Genomic DNA, 26,537 nt, shown 5'->3' with positions numbered 1-26,537 from the left:
TCTAATTACAAGGAAAGATAACTATGTGCTAACTTAGTACATAGTTATTTACAATTACACGGTTAATGAAATGTTTGGCTGCACATACATACTGTACACTACTCATTATTCCATTAATATTGCCAAAATGCTTAGTATGCTTCCCTAAAAAAGATACCAGGAGGTGTATTGGATTTGGATTTTAAAAGACAATTTTCATAAAAGAAAAAATCTGTAAGATTTTAAAAGATTTTGTAGGATTTTATTGACTTTGTGAGATTTTAAAAGACTTACTATAAAAGACTTTTTACACTCAAAATTTATCCAGAGGATTTTATTGGATTTATAACCCAGACCTTTAAGATTTCAATGGATTTCATTGGAATTTTTACTCAAACTTTTAGGACCCGTTTGCAGGATAACTAGACAAGATATGATACAATTATCATATCCCGATGAAATCTATTGTTTGGTGCACCAATAGGAAAGAATAAATTAAACTTATTTCTTATCCTATCCTACCCAACCTTTGTTATTCTTATCCTTGGTTTTTGGTGGGTTAGCAACCTGATAGCACAAAACTATCATACGCGCTCTTCATTTCTTCCAACATCCTTGTTCGACTCCTGCAGCTTGCTATCTACAATTGTTTCCAACTATTTTTTTCTAATATTTTTTCCTGCATTTTGTGATTCGATGTTTTTCCAAAGCCCAGTCATTTGTCTTGCATCAGCTACTTGCTATTTATTTATTTATTTATTTATTCTTTTATGTAATTACATGTTTTTTTTAAGAAACATATGTTTATTATAATGTGATTGAATATTTTAATTTTTAGTAGTACAGGTTTTTTTTGCAACTATATGAAATTATTTAATTATTCATTATTTTTTATTGTCAATGAAAAATATGAAAAAAAAAATCTTCTTCGTATAAAAATATGATTTTGTTTCACAAAGATAACCTAGTAATTTAAATAGAATATATCTTTTATCATGTCAATAGCAAGTGTGCACCAACGCAGGATAAGATAAAATAATGCTATTATCTTTTTATCAAGTGTGTACCAAACGCATGACAGGATAAATGTTTATCATGTCACTATCATATCTTATCCTTATCCAGCTTCTTATCATATCATGTCTCTATCATATCCTGCGCACCAAACGGACTCTTTCAAATGACTCATTTACATCATGTAACCTATTTTATATAGCTCCACCAAAATGTGCAACAACTCAATAGTTTTACCCATGATTCAAACTTTGTAACTATCTTTGTCTTTCTCCTTTCCTATGTTATTTTCTTGTTGTGAATCCCTCGTTTGATCAGTAATATATATAAGGAACTATTTATTTCCTTAAGAAAACAATGAATGGTTGTAAAAAAAAACTAAAAAAAAAAAACAAATCTGATAAAAGGAAAAGAAACAGATCCCCACGAAAAAACAACAAATTGGACTTAAAAAAATTATCGAAGAAGAAGTAGATCCCCACGATTTAAAGACAAGAATTCGGAAGAAAAAAAGACAAGGAATCATACAAAAAGAAAAAAAAAGACAAGAAATCATTAGACATTTGAAGAATTTGACTGAGAAAAAGATGAAGAAAACATTGCATGAACAAATGACGGCAGACAGGGGTTTGTAAGGGAATGACAAAATTTTAAGAGTTTGTGTGTGATTGTTGGATGAGAGTAGTATTTATATTTTCCACTAAAAAATCTCATAAAATCCACTCCATCCAAGAATTTATCAAACTCTGTAGATTTTAAGAGGTCTTGACTTTTGTAGTACAAAAGATTATGTCAATATTATTTGTGAGAGTGATTGTTTGAAAGCAGTTGACCTGATTATTGCTGGTTGTTATCATACCTTGCACACTTATGCTATTGACATCTTTCATATTAGAGATGTTTTACATGGAAAAAAAATACAACATTGGTACATGTTCTTAGGGAACAACATTGTGTGCATTGTATGCTTGAGATCATATGCAAGATGCTCTGCTCGTTGGAACTGCCCTCCGCCTGACATGAAATCTCTCATTCGAGAGATAAACTTCAAACTTAATTTTGACTCTCCTTCCTTTTTCTTTTTCTTTTTGCTTCGTTACTTAGGAACACCAAAAAAAAAAAAAACATCAAATCTCAAAAGATTTTTTTTTTTTTTTTTACAAAATCTCAAAAGATTAACACATTATATTTATTTTTAAAACAACAAAAAACTTTTTATTGGAAGTGATTATTATTCCATAAATAATTTTTATTGCTCTTTTTTTAAGTTCCTTTAATTAATGTCCATCACTCAAATATTTATTCACCTTTTTATATCATCATATAAAATGTAAAGTAAAATACTTCTTCGTATTTTTAAGTGAAAAAAATATAAAATAATAAATATTTCATCACACTTCTTCTTCATAAATCAATGTGCGCTTCTTCAAAAACCCTAAACCATAAGAATTTGCTTTCTGTTTCTTGATCAATCATTCATCAATGGCAGTTCAAAGCTCTATTTCCAGTAAACCACAAGCTCCGAACAACGTTTCTCACGACCATTTTTTCGGTACTAATTAATTACTTTCATTTTTCGAATTTTTAATTCTAATTTTAATTTTCGTTCATGAATGCTATTCTTCGATTTTTTTAGCTGTTGAGTTTATTATTATTTGAAATTGAAGGAATTTTTCTTTATAGTTAACCAATGTTTGAAGAAATTTGTAAACTGAGATTAATTATTGTGAAATTTGCAGTGATTAAGTATGCATGTTTGTTTTGATTTTCCCAATCTTGTGGGTTGTTAAGAAATTTAATTGATGAATTTTAATTTGTTTGTTTGAATCTTGAATCACGGCATTGGCATAATCTTGAATCTTTAAAAGATATGCATTGTTAGAGTAAATATTTGTAGCACCAACACTTCTGATGGAAGGTGTGTCTGATATTTGTCGATGTCCGACACAGACACATGTGAATGTGATTACTTTCAATTATTTTCATTTTAAAATTTTTCACGGGTGATGGTGTCAGTGTCGTAGTAGTATCGTGTCTGGTGTCCATGTCAGTGCTTCGTAGCTGTAAATCATTTTTACAGTATAAATCAGTTTTACACTGACATTCTATAAGTAGCCACTATTTCCCTACTTCAATCAATTTTCCTACCTGAATTTTGAAATTGATGGTATCACGTGGAAAAATATAGGCTTCTTATTGGATGTCAGTGTTAGACTGATATACACTGACGGTGTATGACCATAAAACTTAACTTTTATGTTACACTCTGATTATTTGGGTTTTTGTTCGGAAGTAGTTAAGAATTCTAATTGGTGAGTTTAAATGTGTTTGTTTGAGTCATGAGTTGCAGCAGTGGCATACGCTGTGTTATCTGTTGTTGCGATTTTATGTCTAGATGGAGAATAAGTTGTTCACCAGAAAGTTTCTTGATTGAGGTCCAATTTATGTTGCTAAGAACATGAAATGGAGTGGCTATGCCCAACATTATGTTGAAACATATAATCTTTTGTAGGATTTGAATGATATGCCCTGATAATGTAAACCAAATTTACACTGACATTCAATGAAAGTCTATTACTATTTAGCTACATCAAATCATTTTTGTACCTGCATTTTGAAATTGTGGTATGAAATGGAAAAATAAAGGCCTCTGATGTCAGTGTAAGACTGATTTACAGAGACAATGTATGGCTATTAAACTCAACTTTTTATATTACAATCTGATAATTAGTGTATTTTTTGGGGCAGGGGAGGTAAACATTCCTTTGGTACTTTGTAGTTTAAATTTCAGAATCATCAATTGTAATATTCATTTTTGTTTGATGAATGCTGTTGTTCAGACTTTTTGTTTGCTGGTTAGTTTTTTATTGTTCGAAACTGAATTCTTTCTGATTAACTTATGTTTGAAGAATTTCGCACACTTGGTAAAATATAGTTATGTTATGAATTAATGAACCCGAGTTGTATGTTTGATTTATTTTTCCCAATCTTGCGGGTAGTTAGAATTTTAAAGATGAATTTAAATGTGCTTGTTTGAATCATGAATCACGCCATTAGGATAAGGTGTGTCTGCTGTTGTGAATTTATATACACCGTCATTGTAAATTAGTTTTACACTAACATCCACTGAAAATATATCATTTTGCTACATCACCACACTTTTGTGACTGCCTTTCAAAATTGATGGTATGACATGAAAAACTAAAGGCTTATTATTGGATGTCGGTGTAAGACTGATTTATACAGACAATGTATGACTATTAAACTCAATTTTTATATTGCAATCTAGTTACTAGGGTATTTTGTGGGGCAGTGGATGACGATTTTTAGTTTAAAAAAAAAATTGCTTTCTCAGGAAGTGATGCATATTACAATCTTACAAGTAATTTGGACATTTTATTTTTATTTTTTTGACATGTACTATTTCTTAGCATTATTCAGTGCCTATCAGGCAATGTCCTTTTGGTGATCTCATTCCTCCCTCCCAACCATTGTTATCGATGGCGGATAGCTGACCATGGCTGAAAGCTGAAAATTCGACGTACCGGCCAATATACGGCTTTGTGGCGCAGCCATCCTTCACAAATTGACTTTATTGGTTTTGCAAAATCGGCACTAATATTTGACAACCCTGCTCCCAACCTTACTAAGTCTCATTATTACTAGAAAACAAACTGGGTATACCATTATTTTCTCTTTCTTAAATTTATGATTATAACTAATTTTAATGTATTATGATATTGAAGTATGGAGGGAGTTTGTATGGGGAGCTGTTGCGGGTGCTTTTGGGGAAGGAATGATGCATCCGGTAGATACCATCAAAACTCGAATACAAAGTCAAGCCATTCTAAATGGTGTTAAGGTATAATAGTAGCCCATAGATAAATTAGACTGTGATTTCATTCCTTGTTCTTGTTATGCACACTCAGTTTTAAAACGTTGTGTTCAAGCTGCTGTTCATGTATTCTTAAGCTTTTCTCTTTTGTTAGAACCAAAAAGGCATATTGCAGATGGTGCAGTCTGTCTGGAAGGTTGATGGATTAAGAGGTAAACTGCTCTAATGATTTAATATTTGTCCCAAATATGGGTATTTTGTTTTTAACTGACATTTCCTCATGTTAAAATCACATTTAGTGCATGTTTTTGAAAAGAACTTCTAAATAAATTGTTTAAGAAAGAGCTTTTGGCAGAAAAACTATTTTGAGGGTAAAATGATGAAAAACCAAGCATGCTTTTATATACATGACTGATGACTTTAATCTAAAATCAATTATTATGTCAATGGTCTTGTTATGTAGACTTGGATTTCTAACTTGAAATATTTGTGATTGATTATATATTATTTAGGCTTTTACAGGGGTGTAGTACCTGGTGTTACTGGCTCTCTTGCTACTGGCGCAACATATTTTGGTGTCATAGAGTCAACTAAAAAGTGGATTGAAGATTCACATCCTAGCCTTGGGGGCCATTGGGCACATTTCATTGCTGGAGCTGTTGGTAAGCAGATTTGGAGCATCTCATAATAATTTTTCTGTATTTTGTGTTCCAGAAGTTACACATTTTTAGTCACTCAGGCATGTGTGTGAAAGCAGTTGTAGTGTAATCGGCTGATTGCTGCAATGCTTTTTTCTCGTAACTTGTAATGTTTGTGATTTACTGTTTTCTCTTCTGACACAGTTACGTATTTATTTTTGCAAAAAAGTTTAAATATTTCTTCAGTAAGTTATGGACTTATAGTTCACTGTCTAAGTATTACATTAATGACCAATAATGATTTATTATCATCGCACCTTCCACATAATTACATAATGCGGTGCTGCTGTGTGACATATTTTTATTCGTACAAATTTGAAGGTTTCTTGAGTTTGACATCTATAGACTATAACCATTTGAGTGTGAATAAAGGGCTCAACTCTGCCTAATTTTTTTCTTTATATTTTCAGGTGATACGCTTGGTTCTGTAGTATATGTTCCATGCGAAGTGATAAAGCAGCGCATGCAAGTTCAGGGCACAATTACATCCTGGAGTTCTACTGCAATGAAGAATGGCATTGCAATAAAACCTGGTGCAGAAATATATGATTATTATAAAGGGATGTTCCATGCAGGCAGCTCAATATGCAGAACACAGGGTTTAAAGGGTTTATATGCAGGGTATACTAGAAACACTAATAACTTTTTTGATGATGTAATCATGAGTTACCTAATTCACTAAATTTTCAAACCCCTCTTTCTCATTTAATTTAATAGAATTTTTAAAGCACATCATTAGACAATAAATAGTACCCTAGGCATCAATAAGTTGTCGTTGTCATAATTGATTTTTCATGTTTTGTAAGTGTGATCCATAAAATGATTTTACGAAGGTCTGATATCGTTCAAATGAATCATGATATTTCCTCAAGAGCCGCAACAGTTCACTATTGGATTTTGTAAAATGCCATTTGACTTATATAACCAGTTGAATTATGTGATACTACGGATACCAATTTAGATAAGTTAGAGCTTCACATTGAGTCGATTATTGAATTGTAAACATTTTCTTCTTTCTTTGGTTTCACAATTTCATGTATGATTCTAATTTGATATTTTGCTTGCTTCTACAGATATATGTCTACACTGGCAAGGGATGTACCATTTGCTGGCCTGATGGTATTATACACAACACATTGAGTTATTAGATTCAGAGCTTGTTTGTTTCAACTTTTTTTCATGAATAAATCACTTTCATATAAAAATGTAACACAAAAGTTTTTAGGGTGTGTGTTTTAGGGTCTGTTTGTTTTAGATATATATTTTGCCCTCTTTAAGTTTGTTTGGAAGTCCATAGTCTGATACAGCTGAAGCATCTTAAGATTTGTCACTGCCAGTGCTCAGCAGGTGTCTTAGCTAAACTTAAAAATTGGTTAGGACAATTAGAAAATTTAAGTTAATAGTATCTTTATTGATCAGACATAGAGGTTGGAAATGGATGCATTACTCAAAGTTAAAGTTTAGTCTTCATAGGGCTAACCAATCTTATGAGCTTATCCATATCAGAACCATCTTTTATTGACATACGCATTCCTCTTATTGGATCTGATTTTTTAATTCCTATGCCACTCCTAGCACTTGTTTAAGCATTGAATAAATATGTATGATATTGCCTTTGATAATTCATCATTTTTACATCCCACTGCCCGTCAATGTATTTCTAAATTCTAAATCATTTTATTTCAAATGTATTATGTTCAATCATAAAGGGCAAGTGTGATCCAAACTCTGCAATCATGTATATATGTATTGAAATCTCGTGTGACAAAAAATAGGTTTTTAGAAGTAAGTTATTACAGTTTTGTAATATTTGTGCAAATGTGCTTCTGATTTTGAATACCTTTTTCATGCAATTGGTATAGGTTGTGTTCTATGAAGCTTTGAAAGATGCTACAGAGTACGGGAAGCAAAGATGGATATCTAATGCAAATTGGCATGTTAATAATTCCTTTGAGGGACTCGTTTTAGGAGGACTAGCTGGTGGTATGTCCTGTTCTCTGCCTTTGGTCCTATCTACTTAAGTATGCTAGCAGTAAGTTTGTCTGTATTATTAATTTTGTTTCAAATAATTAAACAGGTCTCAGTGCATATCTCACCACTCCTTTGGATGTCGTCAAAACTAGGCTGCAAGTTCAGGGTTCAACTTTGAGGTATCAATTCTAACATGTTATTATGGTATACATGTGTACTTGCCATCAGGATACCACTTAATTTTCTTCAATGTACGTTGTTTGGAACACGTCTGGCGTCTTTATTGGCATTATGCAAAATTGATTTTCTGGTGTATTATGGACATGTACAGAATAATAATGAATATACTTTGTATCACATTTTTCCTTATCTTAAATTGATAATGGTGAAAAGGGCTATTTTTGCATTTGGATTGTCATGTTTTTATGCACTAAAGCTAAATTGATGGTAATTTGCTTTATCTATTGTATAGGTATAATGGTTGGTTGGATGCAATTTACAACATATGGGCTAAGGAAGGAGTTAAGGGGATGTTTAGGGGTAGCGTCCCGAGAATTGCGTGGTACATTCCGGCTTCTGCGCTTACCTTCATGGCTGTGGAATTTCTCAGAGAAAATTTTAATGAAAGAGTGCCCAATGGTGGTTCGATCAATGTTGCTAGAGTATCAGTAGAAAAGAAGAAATCTTTGGAGGAGGCTAGTTAAAAGTTGTGGTTCAGTCTCTTTACTTCCCATCTTGATTTTTACAAAGATGGGATCAAAATTCTTAGATATGCTAGCATTATTAGATTCTCATTGTTTCAACCATGATGTAATAAGAAAATTATAGTCAAACCTTTAACTAAGTCAAACTTGGTCTGGCCCATTTTTGATCATTCAGTTTAACTCATGCATCGAACTAGTGAATAATACATATTCTTCACATTATAGCCTCTATGGCAGTGACTAAAAACATGTCTGGGTTGGAAACAACTAAAGCTGATAAGTTGTTTTATGTACATATTAACTTCAGACATCATATTTTCACGCCAAGTTATTGGAGAATATTATTTGGTTATGTTTTTTCTTTGAAGGAATTATTTAGTTATGTTATAGTCTATTTCTCGAGTAGTCTGAATTGTGTGCATGTAAAAAAATCAATGACATTTTTTTTTGAGGGGGAAAAAAAAAAATCAATGACATGTCATCCGCTTATATGCTACACTCTTTGGATATATTTGGTCTATAAATTCTAGTCCAAAAATAAATTCCTTTTGCCTATGTTTAAAACCAAAGGGAGAATTCTCATCCTACCCTACGGAAACAATTCATTCCTTCATCAATTTTGATTTTTGAAAGATTGCGACCAAGATGTCTTTGGTTTGTTTCAACATTTCTTGTACTCGCCAAAATCTCGTTCATGCGGTTGATGTTGTTTACATAAGCACGTAAGACATTATAGGTAGCAATTCTTGTTTGAATGTGATTTCTTCTGAACCTTCTTGATGACGGGTGGAATCTTCTACAAATAATGCGATAGGGGTTTAGATCAATATCATCAAGACTCATAATTGAATTGTTGTCTTCGGTTGCAACACTTCTTGTAGGAAGTTGTTGTTGCTCCATTGCTTTAGATCAATTTTTTTTTTTTTTCACCGAAAAAAATAATAAAATTAATAAAGAGATCAAACGAACAGTTTCTGTTAAAAAAATAAAATAAAGAAAAAACAGAAACATTGAGGAGGAAAGTGATGAACAAACAGAAACAAGAGTGGAAGATGAATTAGTGGGTGATAAGATTTTTAGGGTTTTGATAATTGAAAACAATATTAGTGAGAAGAGGAACTAATGAGTGAGTGAACAAAGTCATGATAAAGTTCACAAATCTATAGATAAACTTTTAGGGTTTGTAACGGTAACACTAACACAATCTTTTTTTGTTCATCAAGTCTCTGAGTAAGTAATACGCGCGAGCCAGCGGGTATTAGAGAAGGTGTTGAAAAGAGAGTGTTGTTAGCATTTCTCTTGTTTTATTTTTTTAGTTACACATCGGGTATAAGTTTCAACGGTAATAAATATTTTTTTTATTCATTTATTCAATATTAATTTTATGATAAATCTTTTTTCTTTTTATAAGATAAATTTTTTCTTATTTTATTTGTGACAGCAATTTTAAGGTAAAACTTTTGTAGTTATTATTACTTTTGTAATAAATTTGTACTAAACTGAGTGAAGACTCATTTCCTTAACAAATCGGGTCACCTCGAACCACTAGCTCTCACACAACCACAATATGGAATTGCCAAAAATTCACTGAACCATTAGAGGGACCTCAAACCATAATTCACCGATACAAAGGCTAGCTCGTGGCATCCTTACGTGCACAAACTTTTATATCATAAAACCCCCACACATTCCATACATTGTTGATCGTCAGAGTGTTTGTAAGTATACTTGATCGTCATAAAAACTATTATATCATAAACTTTTCTATCTCATGTCACGAAGGATCAATTAGAGACTTCACTTGGGATGGAACCTAGAAAACCACCTTCCCTACACGAGATCCAATGGTTAAATCTTGATTTCGATTGGTAGCCAGCACCATCGTTAATATTACCTTATCCCATAAGATGGATGAAACCACATCTTCCTCATCACCTCTAGAACAGGACTAGGAGCTACCCCGTGATAGAGCGATGACGATACCTCCCCTAAAATGGTTGATTCCAATCGTTGCAACCCAAAACATTGAGACATAGGAAATCTTGTCGTTTATAGAAGGCCTAAAGAATACCAATCTCCTCAGGGACCTTCTTGTTGTAGTTCAACAACAACAAGAGATTATTGTGACCCATGAAGAAGGTCAAGCCCGCTTTGAAAATAGGAAGATCTAGATCCCCTGTCCAGAAGGGCAATTAGTTGACACCAACAATCAGTTCAACAACTCTTGTGTTTAAGATAAAAAAGAAACAAACTCAGAAAAGTGGAGGAAAGATAGGAAACTCAGTTGGATTCTCAATCATATCACAACCAACACAAACTAAAGTTACGGGAAGTGATATGAATGAATAAAAAATAAAATATACTATTATTTTTTTTAATTTTTTTTTTATCATTATAAGGTATTTAAAAATTATAAAAGAGAAATGCATCAAAATTCACAACCATGTTAGCTTATTTCTTCAACCATTATAAACCTTTCATTGTCCAAACCATAACTATAAACTCTTTTCCAATGCTTTCACTTTCAAAACCACTTTCAATGAAATTGATGCATACTCTTACTATTTAGTAAAAACATACTTTCTAAATCTCACCAAACATATCGGTTGATTTTTGGTAGCAGTTCTACCCCAACTGAATAAGTCCATGTTACACTTGACATGGCAGCTTTAATTTTATAGCATTTCAAGGAAACTTGAGCATAATTGATATTCCACTCTAGATTATACGATTTTCTATATGGCTTATAAAAAAACAACTCCTCTATGAAACACATTCATGTCAAATTTCATGTTTCTTTAGTAAGAAAATAAAATTTCCATTGTTTTGCTCACATCTATTTTACCATGTTAGCATTGCAAAGTATATATAACTATTTGGTGGCCATTACATTGTGTTTTCAAAAAGAAACATCAAATAGTCACACGAGAAACCAAACGAGCAATCTCATGTTAGATTGTTCTTGTGACTCCTCGTATGACTATTTAGTGTTTTGTTTGGAAAACTCAATGGAAAGTGCATTAAATAGTTATGTGAAGTGCTAACATGGCAAGAAAGATGCAAGGAAAGCAGTGCGAAAATTGTTAATTCATTTAATAAATTTTTTTTTTTTGGTGATTGAAGAAACGTGAAATTTGGCATGCATGTGTCTCACAAAGAGGTGTTTTTTTAATTAGCCATATATAATATCTTATGATCTAGAGAGTGAAATATCAATTATGCTTAAGTTGCATAGGGAAGCTATAAAAGGTTGTTATGTCATGTGTAACATGGACCTATTGAATTAATTGGAGTAAAACTACTAGCTGAAATCAATCTATATGTTTGGTGATATTGAGAAAGTATGTTTTTACTGCATCTTTTTTATAAAACTAAGAATCAGGAAAAAGATTTTGAAAGTGAGAGCAGTTTGACTGAAGGAGAGAGATCGTATTGTTACAATATTCATATATTTATATTTTTATTGAATGATGATCTTTTAATTTTTTCTACATAAAAAAAGGTTTATAGTAGTGCATTAAACAACGAAAGGTTTATGATGATCGAAGAAATATGTCAACATAGTCGTGAGTTTAACCTCTTTTATCTCTTCTTTACATACTCTTTGTTAGCGTTGATCTAAGTTACATATGCCTTGTTAGGATCTGTTTTTGCATACAATTGCATCTTAATTAGTATGTTTCTGCACTATCATCGATGAAACTTCCAACTGGTCCAACTAAACAAAATCAAATAACATAAATTAATACCATACTCAATCTCTAACCTACCATGGTCAAGTCAATAATGATAGATATAAATAACTTACATCTAAATCAAAGTTTTATATCTTCCTATCTAGGTAAGATTAATCATGTTGTCCCTTAACTTAATTTAACGTAATGATTTGGCCTTTTATCTTTTTTTCATTTTATTTTGGTACTTCATCCATGTTAGTATATGGATTTTTCAAGTTTCAAATATATAATTTTCTTTTGGTGCATATCAAATATTTAAGAATGAGAGTTCAAAGGGAAAGAAACCCATAAATTTGAAGTTTGAAAATTCATATCCAAACATGAGTGAAGACAGTGACGGAGCTAAAAAAATATTCGCGTGGGCCACAAAAATAAACCATAATACATACACACACACAATTTATGTTTTAATAAGCATTAAACATTGCTGAAAAAAAAGCATTAAACATAAAAAAGTTAAATTACATACCTTAAAAATTCAAACTTATTATCTACACAATTCGAGTGACTTGAAAGTGTGATAGAAGACATGAAGAGGGTTGGTCACAATAAAATATTTTAGTAAGTTATCCTATAAAATTTTTTAAATGTTTTTGGAAGGGTCGACCGTGGCTCACTCGAACCCTAGAGGGGGTTATCACAGAGTGATGAGTATGATTAGTTATATACATTAACTTGCTACGCAAGTAATAGAAATTAGGGTTTCACTATGATATAGCATGCACATATTATGATATGATGCTCCCTAGTTTGTGTATAAATACCTATTGTAATCATTCAACAATCAATAATAATTCTCTATTGTTCATTTTATCTTGTTTCCTGATATGGTATCACGCGCCTTTTCTCAATCAGAGAAAGGTTGTTATGATCCATAACGGTTTTGCAACCGTTTTTCTTCTCCGTTGCACCTTCTTCTCCGATCAACTTTTTGATCGTTGTTTCTTGTTTTTCCGGTGTTGATTCTTGTTTATCCACCGTGATTCTTGTTTCTTGTGGTTGATTTAACCTTGTTTCGCCATTGATTTTCCTTGTTTCACATTTTTTTTTTTGCTTTTCTTCATCTTCTTCATTGAAGCTTTTCATACTCTGTTTCTTGTTACCTGAATTCTTCTCTGAATTTCTATGGTGCCTCGTAATTCTTCTCCTGATATTGAATCAATTTACTTTGTTCATCCTAGTGAGAATCCGAATTCTCTTTCTATTACTCCCAAACTCACTGGTTCCAACTATATCGCATGGAGTCGCACAGTTGAACGTTCTTTGGGAACGAAGAACAAGCTCGGTTTCATCAATGGTTCTATTCCTATGCCTGATGAAGATGATTTGAACCGTGCAGCTTGGGAACGTTGTAATCATTTGGTGCAATCTTGGCTCATCAATTCGGTTTCAGAACCAATTGCACCAACCGTTGTTTTCTGTGATACAACTCTTGAGGTTTGGCATGATTTCAAAGAACGTTTTTCCAAAATAGATCGAATTCGTATAGCAAATTTGCGTTCTTCTATTAACACTTTGAAGCAAGGTGATAAAAGTGTTTTGGATTATTTCACTGAAATGAAATCCCTTTGGGAAGAACTTTCTTCACACAGACCAATTCCAAATTGTGTTTGTGTTCATCAGTGTCGTTGTGTAGCTTCTAGAACTGCTATGATTCATAGGAATGAAGATCAGATCATGCAGTTCCTTACTGGCTTAAATGACCAATTCTCTGTGGTTAGAACTCAAGTATTACTTCTTGATCCTCTTCCTTCTTTGAACAAGGTTTACTCTTTGGTTGTTCAAGAGGAGAGTAATCAAGCTTCAATTCCCTCTTTAAGTGTTACTGATGACACCTCTATTCAAATCAATGCTATTGATACTAGAAGACCTCAAGGGCGTGGCAAGAGTTATTCACAAAACAAACCCTATAGGTATTGCACATTTTGCAATCGTACAAATCACACAGTTGATTTTTGCTATATGAAACATGGATATCCCAATGTAAATAAGGGGCAGCCTCGTGTTAATGCTGCTTCTCAAGAGGATTCAGATGCTGGTACTTCTTCTTCTAATGGTTCAAGTGCTTCTGCAAGTTCCAATCTCAGTTTCTCTCAAGAACAGTTGTCTCAACTTGTATCTCTGCTGCAACAATCAAACTTAGTTGTCCCTGCATCATCCACTCCTCAAGCAACCTCCAATCACATTGCTGCTAGTCCTATTCTTTCTACCAGTATTTTAGCTGCTGAATTTTCTGCAGGTATACCTGTATCTCTTCCTTTTTCTTCTTCACAAAAACCTTCATTTTGGCTTGTTGATTCAGGTGCTAATGAGCACATATGTTGTGATTCTACTTGTTTCACTTCATTCTATAAAATTAAACCTGTCCATGTTTCTTGCCCAATGGAAATATTGTTTTAGTTCATATGCTGGAACTGTTGAATTTAACTCCAAATTCTACCTTAATCATGTCCTTTATTCTCTTCATTTTTTTGCTCAATCTCATTTCTGTAGCCAAATTATGTGAGTCCTTAACTTGTTTCTTTCATTTCTCTCTTGACAAATGTCTCATACAGGACCAACAATCTTTGAAGGTGATTGGTTTGGCTAAACAAATGGATGGCTTATACAAGTTCTATCCTTCTAGCAAAGATTGCAACTTAGAATTTTCTAGTGATAAAAGTGTATCTTGTAATGCTGTCTTGCCTTCCCATTGTAATAAATCCCCTTCCAGTGTTCCTAATAATGCCTTATGGCACTTCATATTAGGGCATTTGTCTTCACAAAGACAACAAACTATGTCTCTAATTTATTCTTCTATCAAAATTGCAAATAATAAAGATGCTTGTGATTTGTGTCATTTTGCTAAACATAAACATTTACCTTTTAATGCAAGCACTTCTCATGCCTCAAAATGTTTTGATCTCATTCATCTTGACATTTGGGGACCTATTTCTACTGCATCTGTCCATGGACACAGATATTTTTTAACTATTCTTGGTGATCACAGTAGATTTCTTTGGATCATTCTTCTCAAAACCAAATCTGAAGTTTCTTCCCATGTTAAAAATTTTGTCACTATGATTCAAAATCATTTTCATACTACCCCTAAAGTTTTGAGAACTGACAATGGTCCTGAATTCATGTTGTCTTCATTTTATTCCTCACATGGTATTCTTCATCAGAAATCCTGTGTTGAGACTCCAGAACAAAATGGTCGTGTTGAAAGAAAACATCAACACATTCTCAATGTTGGTAGAGCTTTGCGTTATCAATCAAAGTTACCTCCTTCATATTGGTCTTATGCTATACATATGCTGTTTTTCTCATTAATAGAGTCCCTACACCTACTCTTTAAAACCAATCTCCATATTTTGTTCTTCATCACAAAGTCCCTGATGTCTCTTTGTTCAAGGTTTTTGGCTGTTTATGTTATTCTTCAACCTTGCATTCTCACAGAACCAAACTAAACCCTAGAGCCAGAAAATCTGTCTTCATTGGTTATCAATCAGGTTATAAGGGTTTCACACTCTATGACCTCAATTCTAGAGAAATTTTCATCTCTAGACATGTTACATTTCATGAAAACTTTATTCCCTATCCTCACACTCCTTCTTCCACCTCTCCTGATTGGCAGTATTTTTCTCATTTTCATCCTTCATCTGTTCCTCCTGTCTTGCATTCTCCACCTAATATTGATGACATTATTGGAAATTTTCCCTCCTCCCCAGCTTCCCCATCTTCTCCACCTAATATACCACCTATTATTCATAGACATTCATCCAGAAACATTAATACTCCTGCTTACCTTCAAGATTATATTTGCAATAATATTACTGCTTCTACATACCCTATTTCTAATTACATTTCTCATCATCATTTGTCTAACAGTCATTCTTCTTTTTTCATGTCTTTACATACTCAACCTGAGCCCAAAACCTATGATGAGGCAAGTAAGCTTGATTGTTGGAAGCAGGCTATGCAAGTTGAACTCCAGGCTCTTGAGAAAACTGGGACTTGGAAACTGGTGGATCTCCCACCAAATGTGAAGCCTATTGGTTGTAGATGGATTTACAAAGTGAAATTTCATGCTGATGGAACTGTTGAAAGATACAAGGCAAGATTGGTTGCTAAAGGTTACAATCAAATTGAGGGTTTAGACTACTTTGATACATACTCCCCAGTGGCCAAGCTCACTACTGTCAGACTTGTTATTGCTTTGTCATCTATCCACAATTGGCATATCATCAACTTGATGTCAATAATGCCTTTCTACATGGAGATTTGCAGGAAGATGTGTATATGGTGATTCCTCCTGGCATTAAATCCATTAAACCAAATCAAGTTTGCAAACTAACAAAATCTTTGTATGGTTTAAAGCAAGCAAGCAGAAAATGGTATGAAAAGCTGACTTCTGTGCTTTATGATCAACACTATACTCCCTCTTTGTTAAGAAAACTCCCACTTCCTTCACTATTCTTCTGGTATATGTTGATGATATCATCCTTGTAGGCAACTCTCTCACTGAGTTTTCTCACATTAAGTTTATCTTGGATTCCTTGTTCAAAATTAAAGATTTAGGCTTGTTGAAATATTTTTTAGGCATTGAGGTAGCACACTCAAAATTGGATATTTCACTATGCCAAAGAAAGTACTGCCTGGATTTACTTGATGATACTGATTGTTTGGGATCCAAACCTCTCTCAACTCCATCTGATTCATCTCTAAAGCTTCATTCAGATTCCAGTGCACCATTTGAAGATGTTCCTGCTTACAAAAGATTCGTTGGGAGATTACTATATCTTAACAATACCAGACCTGATATTACATTCATCACTCAACAATTGAGTCAATTTTTATCCAAACCTACACGAGCACATCATTCAGCAGCCCTCAGGGTTCTTAAATATCTCAAAGGATGTCCTGGTAAAGGCTTATTCTTTCCCAGAAGCTCTTCCATTACCTTACAAGGTTTTTCAGATACAGACTGGGCTGGTTGTCTTGACACCAGAAGATCTATTTCTGGTCAGTGTTTCTTCTTAGGGAGTTCCTTAATTTCTTAGAGAACCAAGAAGCAAATCACTGTGTCTAGATCTTCTTCAGAGGCTAAGTATAGAGCTTTAGCATCTGCCACTTGTGAACTTCAGTGGATTCTCTATCTCCTCAAAGATTTGCATATCACTTGTTCCAAACTGCCAGTGTTATATTGTGATAATCACAGTGCTATTCATACAGCAACTAACCCTGTCTTTCATGAACGCACCAAACATCTTGAAATTGATTGCCATCTAATTAGAGAAAAGTTGCAATCAGGGATCCTCAAGCTTCTGCCAGTATCTTCTCAAGATCAAGTGGCTGATTTCTTCACTAAGGCATTGCTTCCCAAGACTTTTACTGTTCTTTTATCCAAGTTAGGGTTGATCAACATCTATCAACCTCCAACTTGTGGGGGGCTATCACAGAGTGATGAGAATGATTAGTTATATACATTAACTTGCTACGCAAGTAATAGAAATTAGGGTTTCACTATGATATAACATGCACATATTATGATATGATGCTCCCTAGTTTGTGTATAAATACCTATTGTAATCATTCAACTATCAATAATAATTATCTATTGTTCATTTTATCTTGTTTCCTGATAGGGGTCCTCTCTTGAGTGAAGGACAAAATGAAATGGAAAAAAAATAAAGGATCAAATCATTTATTTCACTACAAGAAAATGTAGCATATGCTACCAAATTTTACTACGGATGGCGTTCATAGTTAATCTCAATTAAAAATACTCCTGTTTTACTAGAACTACACGTATAGGCTTGTATTTTTGTCATGAGTGTCATCGGCTCACGTGTTTTCAGCTTAAAATACTCATTAATTATTAAAAAATTACATATTTCCAAACAAGTCCTAAATTTCTAACAGAAAGAACGTGTCTCGTTCTTCATCTTCTTCACAGAATTGCAAATCCATTCTTCATTTTCTTCACAAAATCGCAAATCCATTCTTCATCTTCATCGATGCAATCGCAAAATTTGTATCTCATTCATCATTTCAATCTCAAAATCCCTCATCGCAAAATCGCTACTCAAAATCCCAGTGGTTCACGTTTGCACCGCCTTAACTTCCTCAGAATCGCTAACTCACCGGTTCTCTGATTCTCAACCGATTTTCGCTGCTTCGCCGCATTTTCTTTGAGCTTCTCTATCGATCTAAGATATTGATTAGTAAAACTATGATTAACTCCAAATTTTGTTTTCTATCATACAAATATTTGGTAGTTTTTCACTTTTTCTTTGAATTGCAGTGAAGGTGTTTGATAAAAGTACTCTCTTAATATTTTGTGAGTTTCATACTGATCCTTTTAAATTTTCTGTTTGAATTGTCATGTTCTTTGATTTTCTGTTTGAATTGTCCTGTTATTTTTTTTTATTTTTTTCAATTTTAGGTTTTTTTTAAGAGGAATTGAATTCTATGTTAAAATCATATTTGAATTCACATAGTGTATTTTGACTGTTCTTGGAAATGAGTGAGATTGAAGAGATTTTGAATTCTCCAACCCTCATTCTACCATTTGGAAAGTTTGACTGATTTTCTATGTTTTACCATTGCTTGAATTTTTCTTTAAATGTAGATTTGTAATTTATTGAGAAACTTGTTAAATTAGTATTTAACTTCATATTGTCTCAAATTGTTATTATCGGTGTATCTGACGCAGTGTTGGTGATGATAAGCCAGAAGCTTGCCATGTTCAGTTGTTCAGTCAAATTGCTATTCTTACTTTGTTTGGCTCATTGATTAAAGTTCTCCCTTAATTTTTCATTTTTTGATTTGGATTTTTCAGCTTGTACTTGCTGTGGGAACTAAGCTGGAGCAATGTGATAACTCAATTAGCTTATGATGTAGCTTAAAAGCATCCAACCATACAAGGTGAATTAGTTGTTCAAACATCAGATGATCACTTATTAGTCTTAAGCTCAATTTATGATATTCTTTGCTACACTTTTATTTTCTTCATTTTTTCTGTTCATCACTTTAATGGTTATAACCTTAAAAGATTGTGCATCTCAAGTAACATATTGCTTTGATTCATGTATAAATTATAACGAGACAAATCGGTTACAATGTTCCTCGGCTTAAAGGGCACTTGAAGTTTAAGGTAAAACTGTTGGATTTGTAAAATTAAAATGATCCTTGTCTCTGTAGATTGTGCCACTTTCTCTTACTGATTTTGTAAAATTAGTTGTTTTGCTTTGTATTGTGCTGTTTCACTGGTGTTAAAATGAATAAACTTACCACTTAACTCTTTTGCAGGTTCTTTGTCATTTGCCTTTACATAAAGCAATTCTTGCACACATATCAGCTTATTGCATATTGTTAATAGCTATGGTTCTACCGGACATCAGGTGTGTTTTTTCTATTCCTGGCCCATTGCCCATCAAACTTGACACCGATTATTCCTTATAATATCCCCTATATCGGTGTTGCTCAACCTTAGATCGTACCTTAATGGCAAGTGTTAAATAGATAATGACTACAACTGATGGATGTATAATAGTAGTGTAGCATATTTTCTTACGGTAGGAAGTGTTTTAACATGTCGTTAACTTGTAGCTTGTTTACCTTGGGAAACTTTCTTACATTAATATGGCTGATTCAAAGTTGCCAGTTAAGCTTGTTTCTTTGAGTTTCATATTCATATATTTCTCTGTGATGTTGGTTAGGAGAGTATTGTTTGAGATATTTTCAAAGTGGAGCAAATTGTTAATAAGGAACCAAGCCATGTCTTAAAGGCAAGCATGTCTTTGATCTCATTTCGATACAGAATTTGTTTGACCTTCTTTCTCATTTACTATATCTATTTTTTCAGTAATGGTCAACTCATCGACCCTGAATCATGGCATTTTGATGTTTCTGTAAGTGTTCTCTTAAAGTATATGTCAGCTAGCAATGGTTTTTAGGTTTGCATGTTTCTTAGCTATCCTTTCATTCAACCAGGAAGACGTTCTTGATCTCTCTCGAATGAATTTTCAGATGATTTCAGGTTTGTCTCTGTTGTGGCTGTTTGCTTTTTGTCCCTCAGTCATCTTTGCTAGAGGTGTATTTAACTGACCTTTTATGGATGACCCTATGTTAGTTTTTAAAATTTAGATTCTTGCTAAACAATCCTTACAATTTACTCCATTAAATAACTTCATTTCTTATGACATTTTTTGGTCAACTATATTTCTATGTGCATGTATCTCTGGTTTATATCTTTCACTGCTCTTGGTTTGTATGGTTATGCCCTTCCGCTTTTACACTGCATTAAATAAGGGCGTTTTTAAGGCGTTGACGAGCCTCATAGATCAGTTTTTCTTCAGGATAATATATAGTTGTTCTTTAGCAATGTTTTTAAATCTTCTCATTGCCGTTCCTTTGACATGATCATTTCCTATGATGTAGAGGCTTTTTACCCACACGATGTTGAGGCTTTTTAACAAGATCCCCTGTTCTAACAACAAGCAATTGAAGTCCACATGTCGTTTAAAAAATGACTAGTTTATTGATTTGTTATTTGGATACTTAGCATGCCTTTATATTGTACTCAATATGAGCTTTTATCATGCAGCAATAAGTGAACTCTTGTTTTCTTTTTCTGTGGGTGAATTGTTCAATTAATGACACATGAATTACATTTCTTTCATGTATGTACAGTTGAATTTGTTGCATCACATCTATATATCTAAATTCTGATATGGTTGATTGGTGCTCATAAGCCAATTAATGAGTTTAATCATACAAGAAAAAATAATAGTTTGGAGTTGATTGAAACTCTGCATATTAATTTCTTGTTTCATTTTTCTGTTTTCCAAACGCTTTGATAACATGTTAATTGACATTTAAGGTTCAAGTAGAAGCTTTGATAACATGTTCGTTGGCATTTAAAGCTCAAGTAGAAGCTTTGATCTTGAACTGAAATTAACTTATATCCGCCATGTTAGCAATGGAAGAGATACTATGTGAATTTTTATTGAAATTATTTACAAGAATAATTTCTGGTATTTGAAATAAATTTCTGGTATTTGAAATAAATGAATCTGAATAATGTTATTTGCTGATTTTTGAATTTTATTGAATGCATTGCAAAGACAACAGTTTTGATGCTTAATTTATTTATTTGCTCTGTTTGATGATACTACTACTTGTTTTGGAGATTTGACTAAGAGCGATCTGAACTTTAGTTTGGTAGGTCTTTGGGAGTGTTATGTGAAGCTCAATATTTTCAAAATGTCATGGGTGTTCCAATTTTCTTCCTTGTAGGTGGCTGCAGTATTTCGCAAGTTTCTAACGCTTACTCATGAAGCGCGAAAAACAGTTTGCATCTGGAAAAATAACCAACTTGATGGCTATCGACGCTGAGTCACTTCAGGTATGATTCTGATTTTGCTAGCTGGTTGTGACCCTTTGGGGAGCTGTCTTGTTGCATAGTTTTTAAAGCAATTTGGGACTGATTTTTGGTTGTATTAGGAAAGCATTGAAATTAAGTTCAAATTTAGAATCATTGAATTGGCCTTTTATTTGAATAGTCAACTTAATCTGCAGCTTATAAAATAAGTGCGTATCATGATATAGTAATGCAAATTTCTGTAAGCAAGTACTTCCTCTGTTAACCTCAAGGTCACACCAGTCCCAAACCATTTGTCATTTGGTGACATTTATTTTTGTTTAACCATTTGATTTGTTTGATTACTTCTCGACATTTGTTTTCCATTTGCACCATATAATGCCCTTTCTAAAGAACTTGTTAGAATTGATTCTTCTCAAACATTGTTTTTGTTCCCGTATCTGAATTTTCTAAATAATGCATTGTAGAGTCACCATTTGAGTTTTGTGCGCTGGAGGTGGCCTTAGAAGCCATTTTTAGATTTCTTGCTGCATGTACAACTGAGTTGTAGATGGCTGCTTATCCTGCATTAGATGAATTTAACTCCAAGGTACACATATAATTGAATCCTGTATCTTGTTTCAGTTTCATATAAGCCGCCCTCTTCTGATATATAATAAGCTAACAAATAAGAATCTTCGTTAAAAGTGGTTGAGAAGAAAATATGTGCTTTGAAAAATTAATTTTGAAAGCTTTTAACGAAGCTTCTTATTTGTTAGCTTATTATATATCAGAAGAGGGCGGCTTATATGAAACTGAAACAAGATACAGGATTCAATTATATGTGTACCTTGGAGGTAAATTCATCTAATGCAGGATAAGCAGCCATCTACAACTCAGTTGTACATGCAGCAAGAAATCTAAAAATGGCTTCTAAGGCCACCTCCAGCGCACGAAACTCAAATGGTGACTCTACAATGCATTATTTAGAAAATTCAGATACGGGAACAAAAACAATGTTTGAGAAGAATCAATTCTAACAAGTTCTTTAGAAAGGGCATTATATGGTGCAAATGGAAAACAAATGTCGAGAAGTAATCAAACAAATCAAATGGTTAAACAAAAATAAATGTCACCAAATGACAAATGGTTTGGGACTGGTGTGACCTTGAGGTTAACAGAGGAAGTACTTGCTTGCAGAAATTTGCATTACTATATCATGATACGCACTTATTTTATAAGCTGCAGATTAAGTTGACTATTCAAATAAAAGGCCAATTCAATGATTCTAAATTTGAACTTAATTTCAATGCTTTCCTAATACAACCCAAAATCAGTCCTAAATTGCTTTAAAAACTATGCAACAAGACAGCTCCCCAAAGGGTCACAACCAGCTAGCAAAATCAGAATCATACCTGAAGTGACTCAGCGTCGATAGCCATCAAGTTGGTTATTTTTCCAGATGCAAACTGTTTTTCGCGCTTCATGAGTAAGCGTTAGAAACTTGCGAAATACTGCAGCCACCTACAAGGAAGAAAATTGGAACACCCATGACATTTTGAAAATATTGAGCTTCACATAACACTCCCAAAGACCTACCAAACTAAAGTTCAGATCGCTCTTAGTCAAATCTCCAAAACAAGTAGTAGTATCATCAAACAGAGCAAATAAATAAATTAAGCATCAAAACTGTTGTCTTTGCAATGCATTCAATAAAATTCAAAAATCAGCAAATAACATTATTCAGATTCATTTATTTCAAATACCAGAAATTATTCTTGTAAATAATTTCAATAAAAATTCACATAGTATCTCTTCCATTGCTAACATGGCGGATATAAGTTAATTTCAGTTCAAGATCAAAGCTTCTACTTGAGCTTTAAATGCCAACGAACATGTTATCAAAGCTTCTACTTGAGCCTTAAATGTCAATTAACATGTTATCAAAGCGTTTGGAAAACAGAAAAATGAAACAAGAAATTAATATGCAGAGTTTCAATCAACTCCAAACTATTATTTTTTCTTGTATGATTAAACTCATTAATTGGCTTATGAGCACCAATCAACCATATCAGAATTTAGATATATAGATGTGATGCAACAAATTCAACTGTACATACATGAAAGAAATGTAATTCATGTGTCATTAATTGAACAATTCACCCACAGAAAAAGAAAGCAAGAGTTCACTTATTGCTGCATGATAAAAGCTCATATTGAGTACAATATAAAGGCATGCTAAGTATCCAAATAACAAATCAATAAACTAGTCATTTTTTAAACGACATGTGGACTTCAATTGCTTGTTGTTAGAACAGGGGATCTTGTTAAAAAGCCTCAACATCGTGTGGGTAAAAAGCCTCTACATCATAGGAAATGATCATGTCAAACGAACGGCAATGCGAAGATTTAAAAACATTGCTAAAGAACAACTATATATTATCCTGAAGAAAAACTGATCTATGAGGCTCGTCAACGCCTTAAAAACGCCCTTATTTAATGCAGTGTAAAAGAGGAAGGGCATAACCATACAAACCAAGAGCAGTGAAAGATATAAACCAGAGATACATGCACATAGAAATATAGTTGACCAAAAAATGTCATAAAAAATGAAGTTATTTAATGGAGTAAATTGTAAGGATTGTTTAGCAAGAATCTAAATTTTAAAAACTAACATAGGGTCATCCATAAAAGGTCAGTTAAATACACCTCTAGCAAAGATGACTGAGGGACAAAAAGCAAACAGCCACAACAGAGACAAACCTGAAATCATCTGAAAATTCATTCGAGAGAGCAAGAACGTCTTCCTGGTTGAATGAAAGGATAGCTAAGAAACATGCAAACCGAAAAACCATTGCTAGCTGACATATACTTTAAGAGAACACTTACAGAAACATCAAAATGCCATGATTCAGGGCAGATGAGTTGACCATTACTGAAAAAATAGATATAGTAAATGAGAAAGAAGGTCAAACAAATTCTGTATCGAAATGAGATCACAGACATGCTTGCCTTTAAGACATGGCTTGGTTCCTTATTAACAATTTGCTCCACTTTGAAAATATCTCAAACAATACTCTCCTAACCAACATCACAGAGAAATATATGAATATGAAACTCAAAGAAACAAGCTTAACTGGCAACTTTGAATCAACCATATTAATGTAAGAAAGTTTCCCAAGGTAAACAAGCTACAAGTTAACGACATGTTAAAACACTTCCTACCGTAATAAAATATGCTACACTACTATTATACATCCATCAGTTGTAGTCATTATCTATTTAACACTTGCAATTAAGGTACAATCTGAGGTTAATATACATAATACACCCATACTGAGCAACACCAATATATGGGATATTATAAGGAATAATCGGTGTCAAGTTTGATGGGCAATGGGCCAGGAATAGAAAAAACACACCTGATGTCCGGTAGAACCATAGCTATTAACAATCTGCAATAAGCTGATATGTGTGCAGAAATTGCTTTATGTAAAGGCAAATGACAAAGAACCTGCAAAAGAGTTAAGTGGTAAGTTTATTCATTTTAACACCAGTGAAACAACACAATACAAAGCAAAACAACTAATTTTACAAAATCAGTAAGAGAAAGTGGCACAATCTAAAGAGACAAGGATCATTTTAATTTTACAAATCCAACAGTTTTACCTTAAACTTCAAGTGCCCTTTAAGCCGAGGAACATTGTAAATGATTTGTCTCGTTATAATTTATACATGAATCAAAGCAATATGTTACTTGAGATGCACAATCTTTTAAGGTTATAACCACATCTTCCTCATCACCTCTAGAACAGGACTAGGAACTACCCCGTGATAGAGCGATGACGATGCCTCCCCGGACATGGTTGATTCCAATCGTTGCAACCCAAAACATTGAGACATAGGATATCTTGTCGTTTAAAAAAGGCCTAAAGAATACCAATCTACTCAGGGACCTTCTTGTCTTAGTTCAACAACAACAAGAGATTACTGTGACCCATGAAGAAGGTCGAGCCCGCTTTGAAAATAGGAAGATCTAGATCCCCTGTCCAGAAGGGCAATTAGTTGACACCAACAATCAGTTCAACAACTCTTGTGGATAAGATAAAAAAGAAACAAACTCAGAAAAGTGGAGGAAAGATAGGAAACATTCTCAATCATATCACAACCAACACAAGCTAAAGTTACGGGAAGTGATATGAATGAATAAAAAATAATAAATACTATTATTTTTTATTTTTTTTATCATTATAAGATATTTAAAAATTATAAAAGAGAAATGCATCAAAATTCACAACCATGTTAGCTTATTTCTTCAACCATTATAAACCTTTCATTGTCCAAACCATAACTATAAACTCTTTTCCAATTTTTTTTTTTTTTTTTTTATCATTATAAGGTATTTAAAAATTATAAAAGAGAAATGCATCAAAATTCACAACCATGTTAGGTTATTTCTTCAACCATTATAAACCTTTCATTGTCCAAACCATAACTATAAACTCTTTTCCAATGCTTTCACTTTCAAAACCACTTTCAATGATTTTTTTTTGAAGAAGCTAGCTAAATAGCCCACCCAAATTGGTTCAAAGCTAAATAGCCCACCCAAATTGGCACCGGAGAGAATCGAATCTGAGACCTTGCGAAGGAGCACACTCCCAAGACCCAAGCCAATACTACCAGGCCAACCCAAGTGGGTTCACTTTCAATGAAATTGATGCATACTCTTACTATTTAGTAAAAACATACTTTCTAAATCTCACCAAACACATCGGTTGATTTTTGGTAGGAGTTCTACCCCAACTGAATAAGTCCGTGTTACACTTGACTGCAACTTTAATTTTATAGCATTTCAAGGAAACTTGAGCATAATTGATATTCCACTCTAGATTATACGATTTTATATATGGCTTATAAAAAAACAACTCCTCTATGAAACACATTCATGTCAAATTTCATGTTTCTTTAGTAAGAAAATAAAATTTCCATTGTTTTGCTCGCATCTATTTTACCATGTTAGCATTGCAAAGTATATATAACTATTTGGTGGCCATTCCATTGTGTTTTCAAAAAGAAACATCAAATAGTCACACGAGAAACGAAACGAGCAATCTCATGTTAGATTGTTCTTGTGACTCCTCGTATGACTATTTAGTGTTTTGTTTGGAAAACTCAATGGAAAGTGCATTAAATAGTTATGTGAAGTGCTAACATGGCAAGAAAGATGCAAGGAAAGCAGTGCGAAAATTGTTA

At 33.2% G+C, this 26,537-nt stretch overlaps 1 protein-coding gene and 1 long non-coding RNA gene across 3 annotated transcripts; both read left to right on the top strand.

The window, feature by feature from the left end:
- The first annotated feature begins 2,361 nt into the window (after positions 1 to 2,361).
- On the top strand, positions 2,362 to 8,553 carry LOC146936258 (Mitochondrial substrate carrier family protein). 2 transcript variants are annotated; one of them, XM_085751201.1, is made up of 9 exons: positions 2,362 to 2,545; positions 4,740 to 4,855; positions 4,983 to 5,040; positions 5,341 to 5,490; positions 5,937 to 6,147; positions 6,600 to 6,645; positions 7,389 to 7,509; positions 7,604 to 7,676; positions 7,970 to 8,553. In XM_085751201.1, exons 1-9 carry the CDS (start codon positions 2,476 to 2,478, stop codon positions 8,199 to 8,201), a joined length of 1,077 nt encoding a protein of 358 aa, XP_085607327.1. In that variant the 5' UTR covers positions 2,362 to 2,475; the 3' UTR covers positions 8,202 to 8,553. The 2 variants fall into 2 exon arrangements, with proteins under 2 accessions (XP_085607327.1, XP_085607328.1); XM_085751202.1 differs by having other exon boundaries at positions 2,417 to 2,545; positions 4,425 to 4,855.
- A 9,717-nt stretch (positions 8,554 to 18,270) lies between these two features.
- Positions 18,271 to 19,838, top strand: LOC146936257 (uncharacterized). Its single transcript, XR_015033147.1, has 3 exons — positions 18,271 to 18,847; positions 19,232 to 19,323; positions 19,642 to 19,838. It is a non-coding gene; the product is annotated as an uncharacterized LOC146936257 (long non-coding RNA).
- Positions 19,839 to 26,537: the final 6,699 nt, after the last annotated feature.

This window comes from Medicago sativa, chromosome 3 (assembly GCF_051527215.1).
Source record: "Medicago sativa cultivar Bolivia chromosome 3, Bolivia_mono, whole genome shotgun sequence".
Classification (NCBI taxonomy): Eukaryota; Viridiplantae; Streptophyta; class Magnoliopsida; order Fabales; family Fabaceae; genus Medicago; species Medicago sativa.
The sequence above is the reverse complement of the archived record's forward strand: the minus strand, read 5'-3'. Positions and strand labels throughout refer to the sequence as shown.

Coding starts and splice junctions, on each gene's coding strand:
- LOC146936258 (XM_085751201.1), top strand. CDS start 2,476: ATGGCAGTTCAAAGCTCTATTTCCAGTAAACCACAAGCTCCGAACAAC. Junction 5,041..5,340: donor GAAGGTTGATGGATTAAGAG/GTAAACTGCTCT, acceptor TATATTATTTAG/GCTTTTACAGGGGTGTAGTA. Junction 6,148..6,599: donor TTAAAGGGTTTATATGCAGG/GTATACTAGAAA, acceptor TTGCTTCTACAG/ATATATGTCTACACTGGCAA.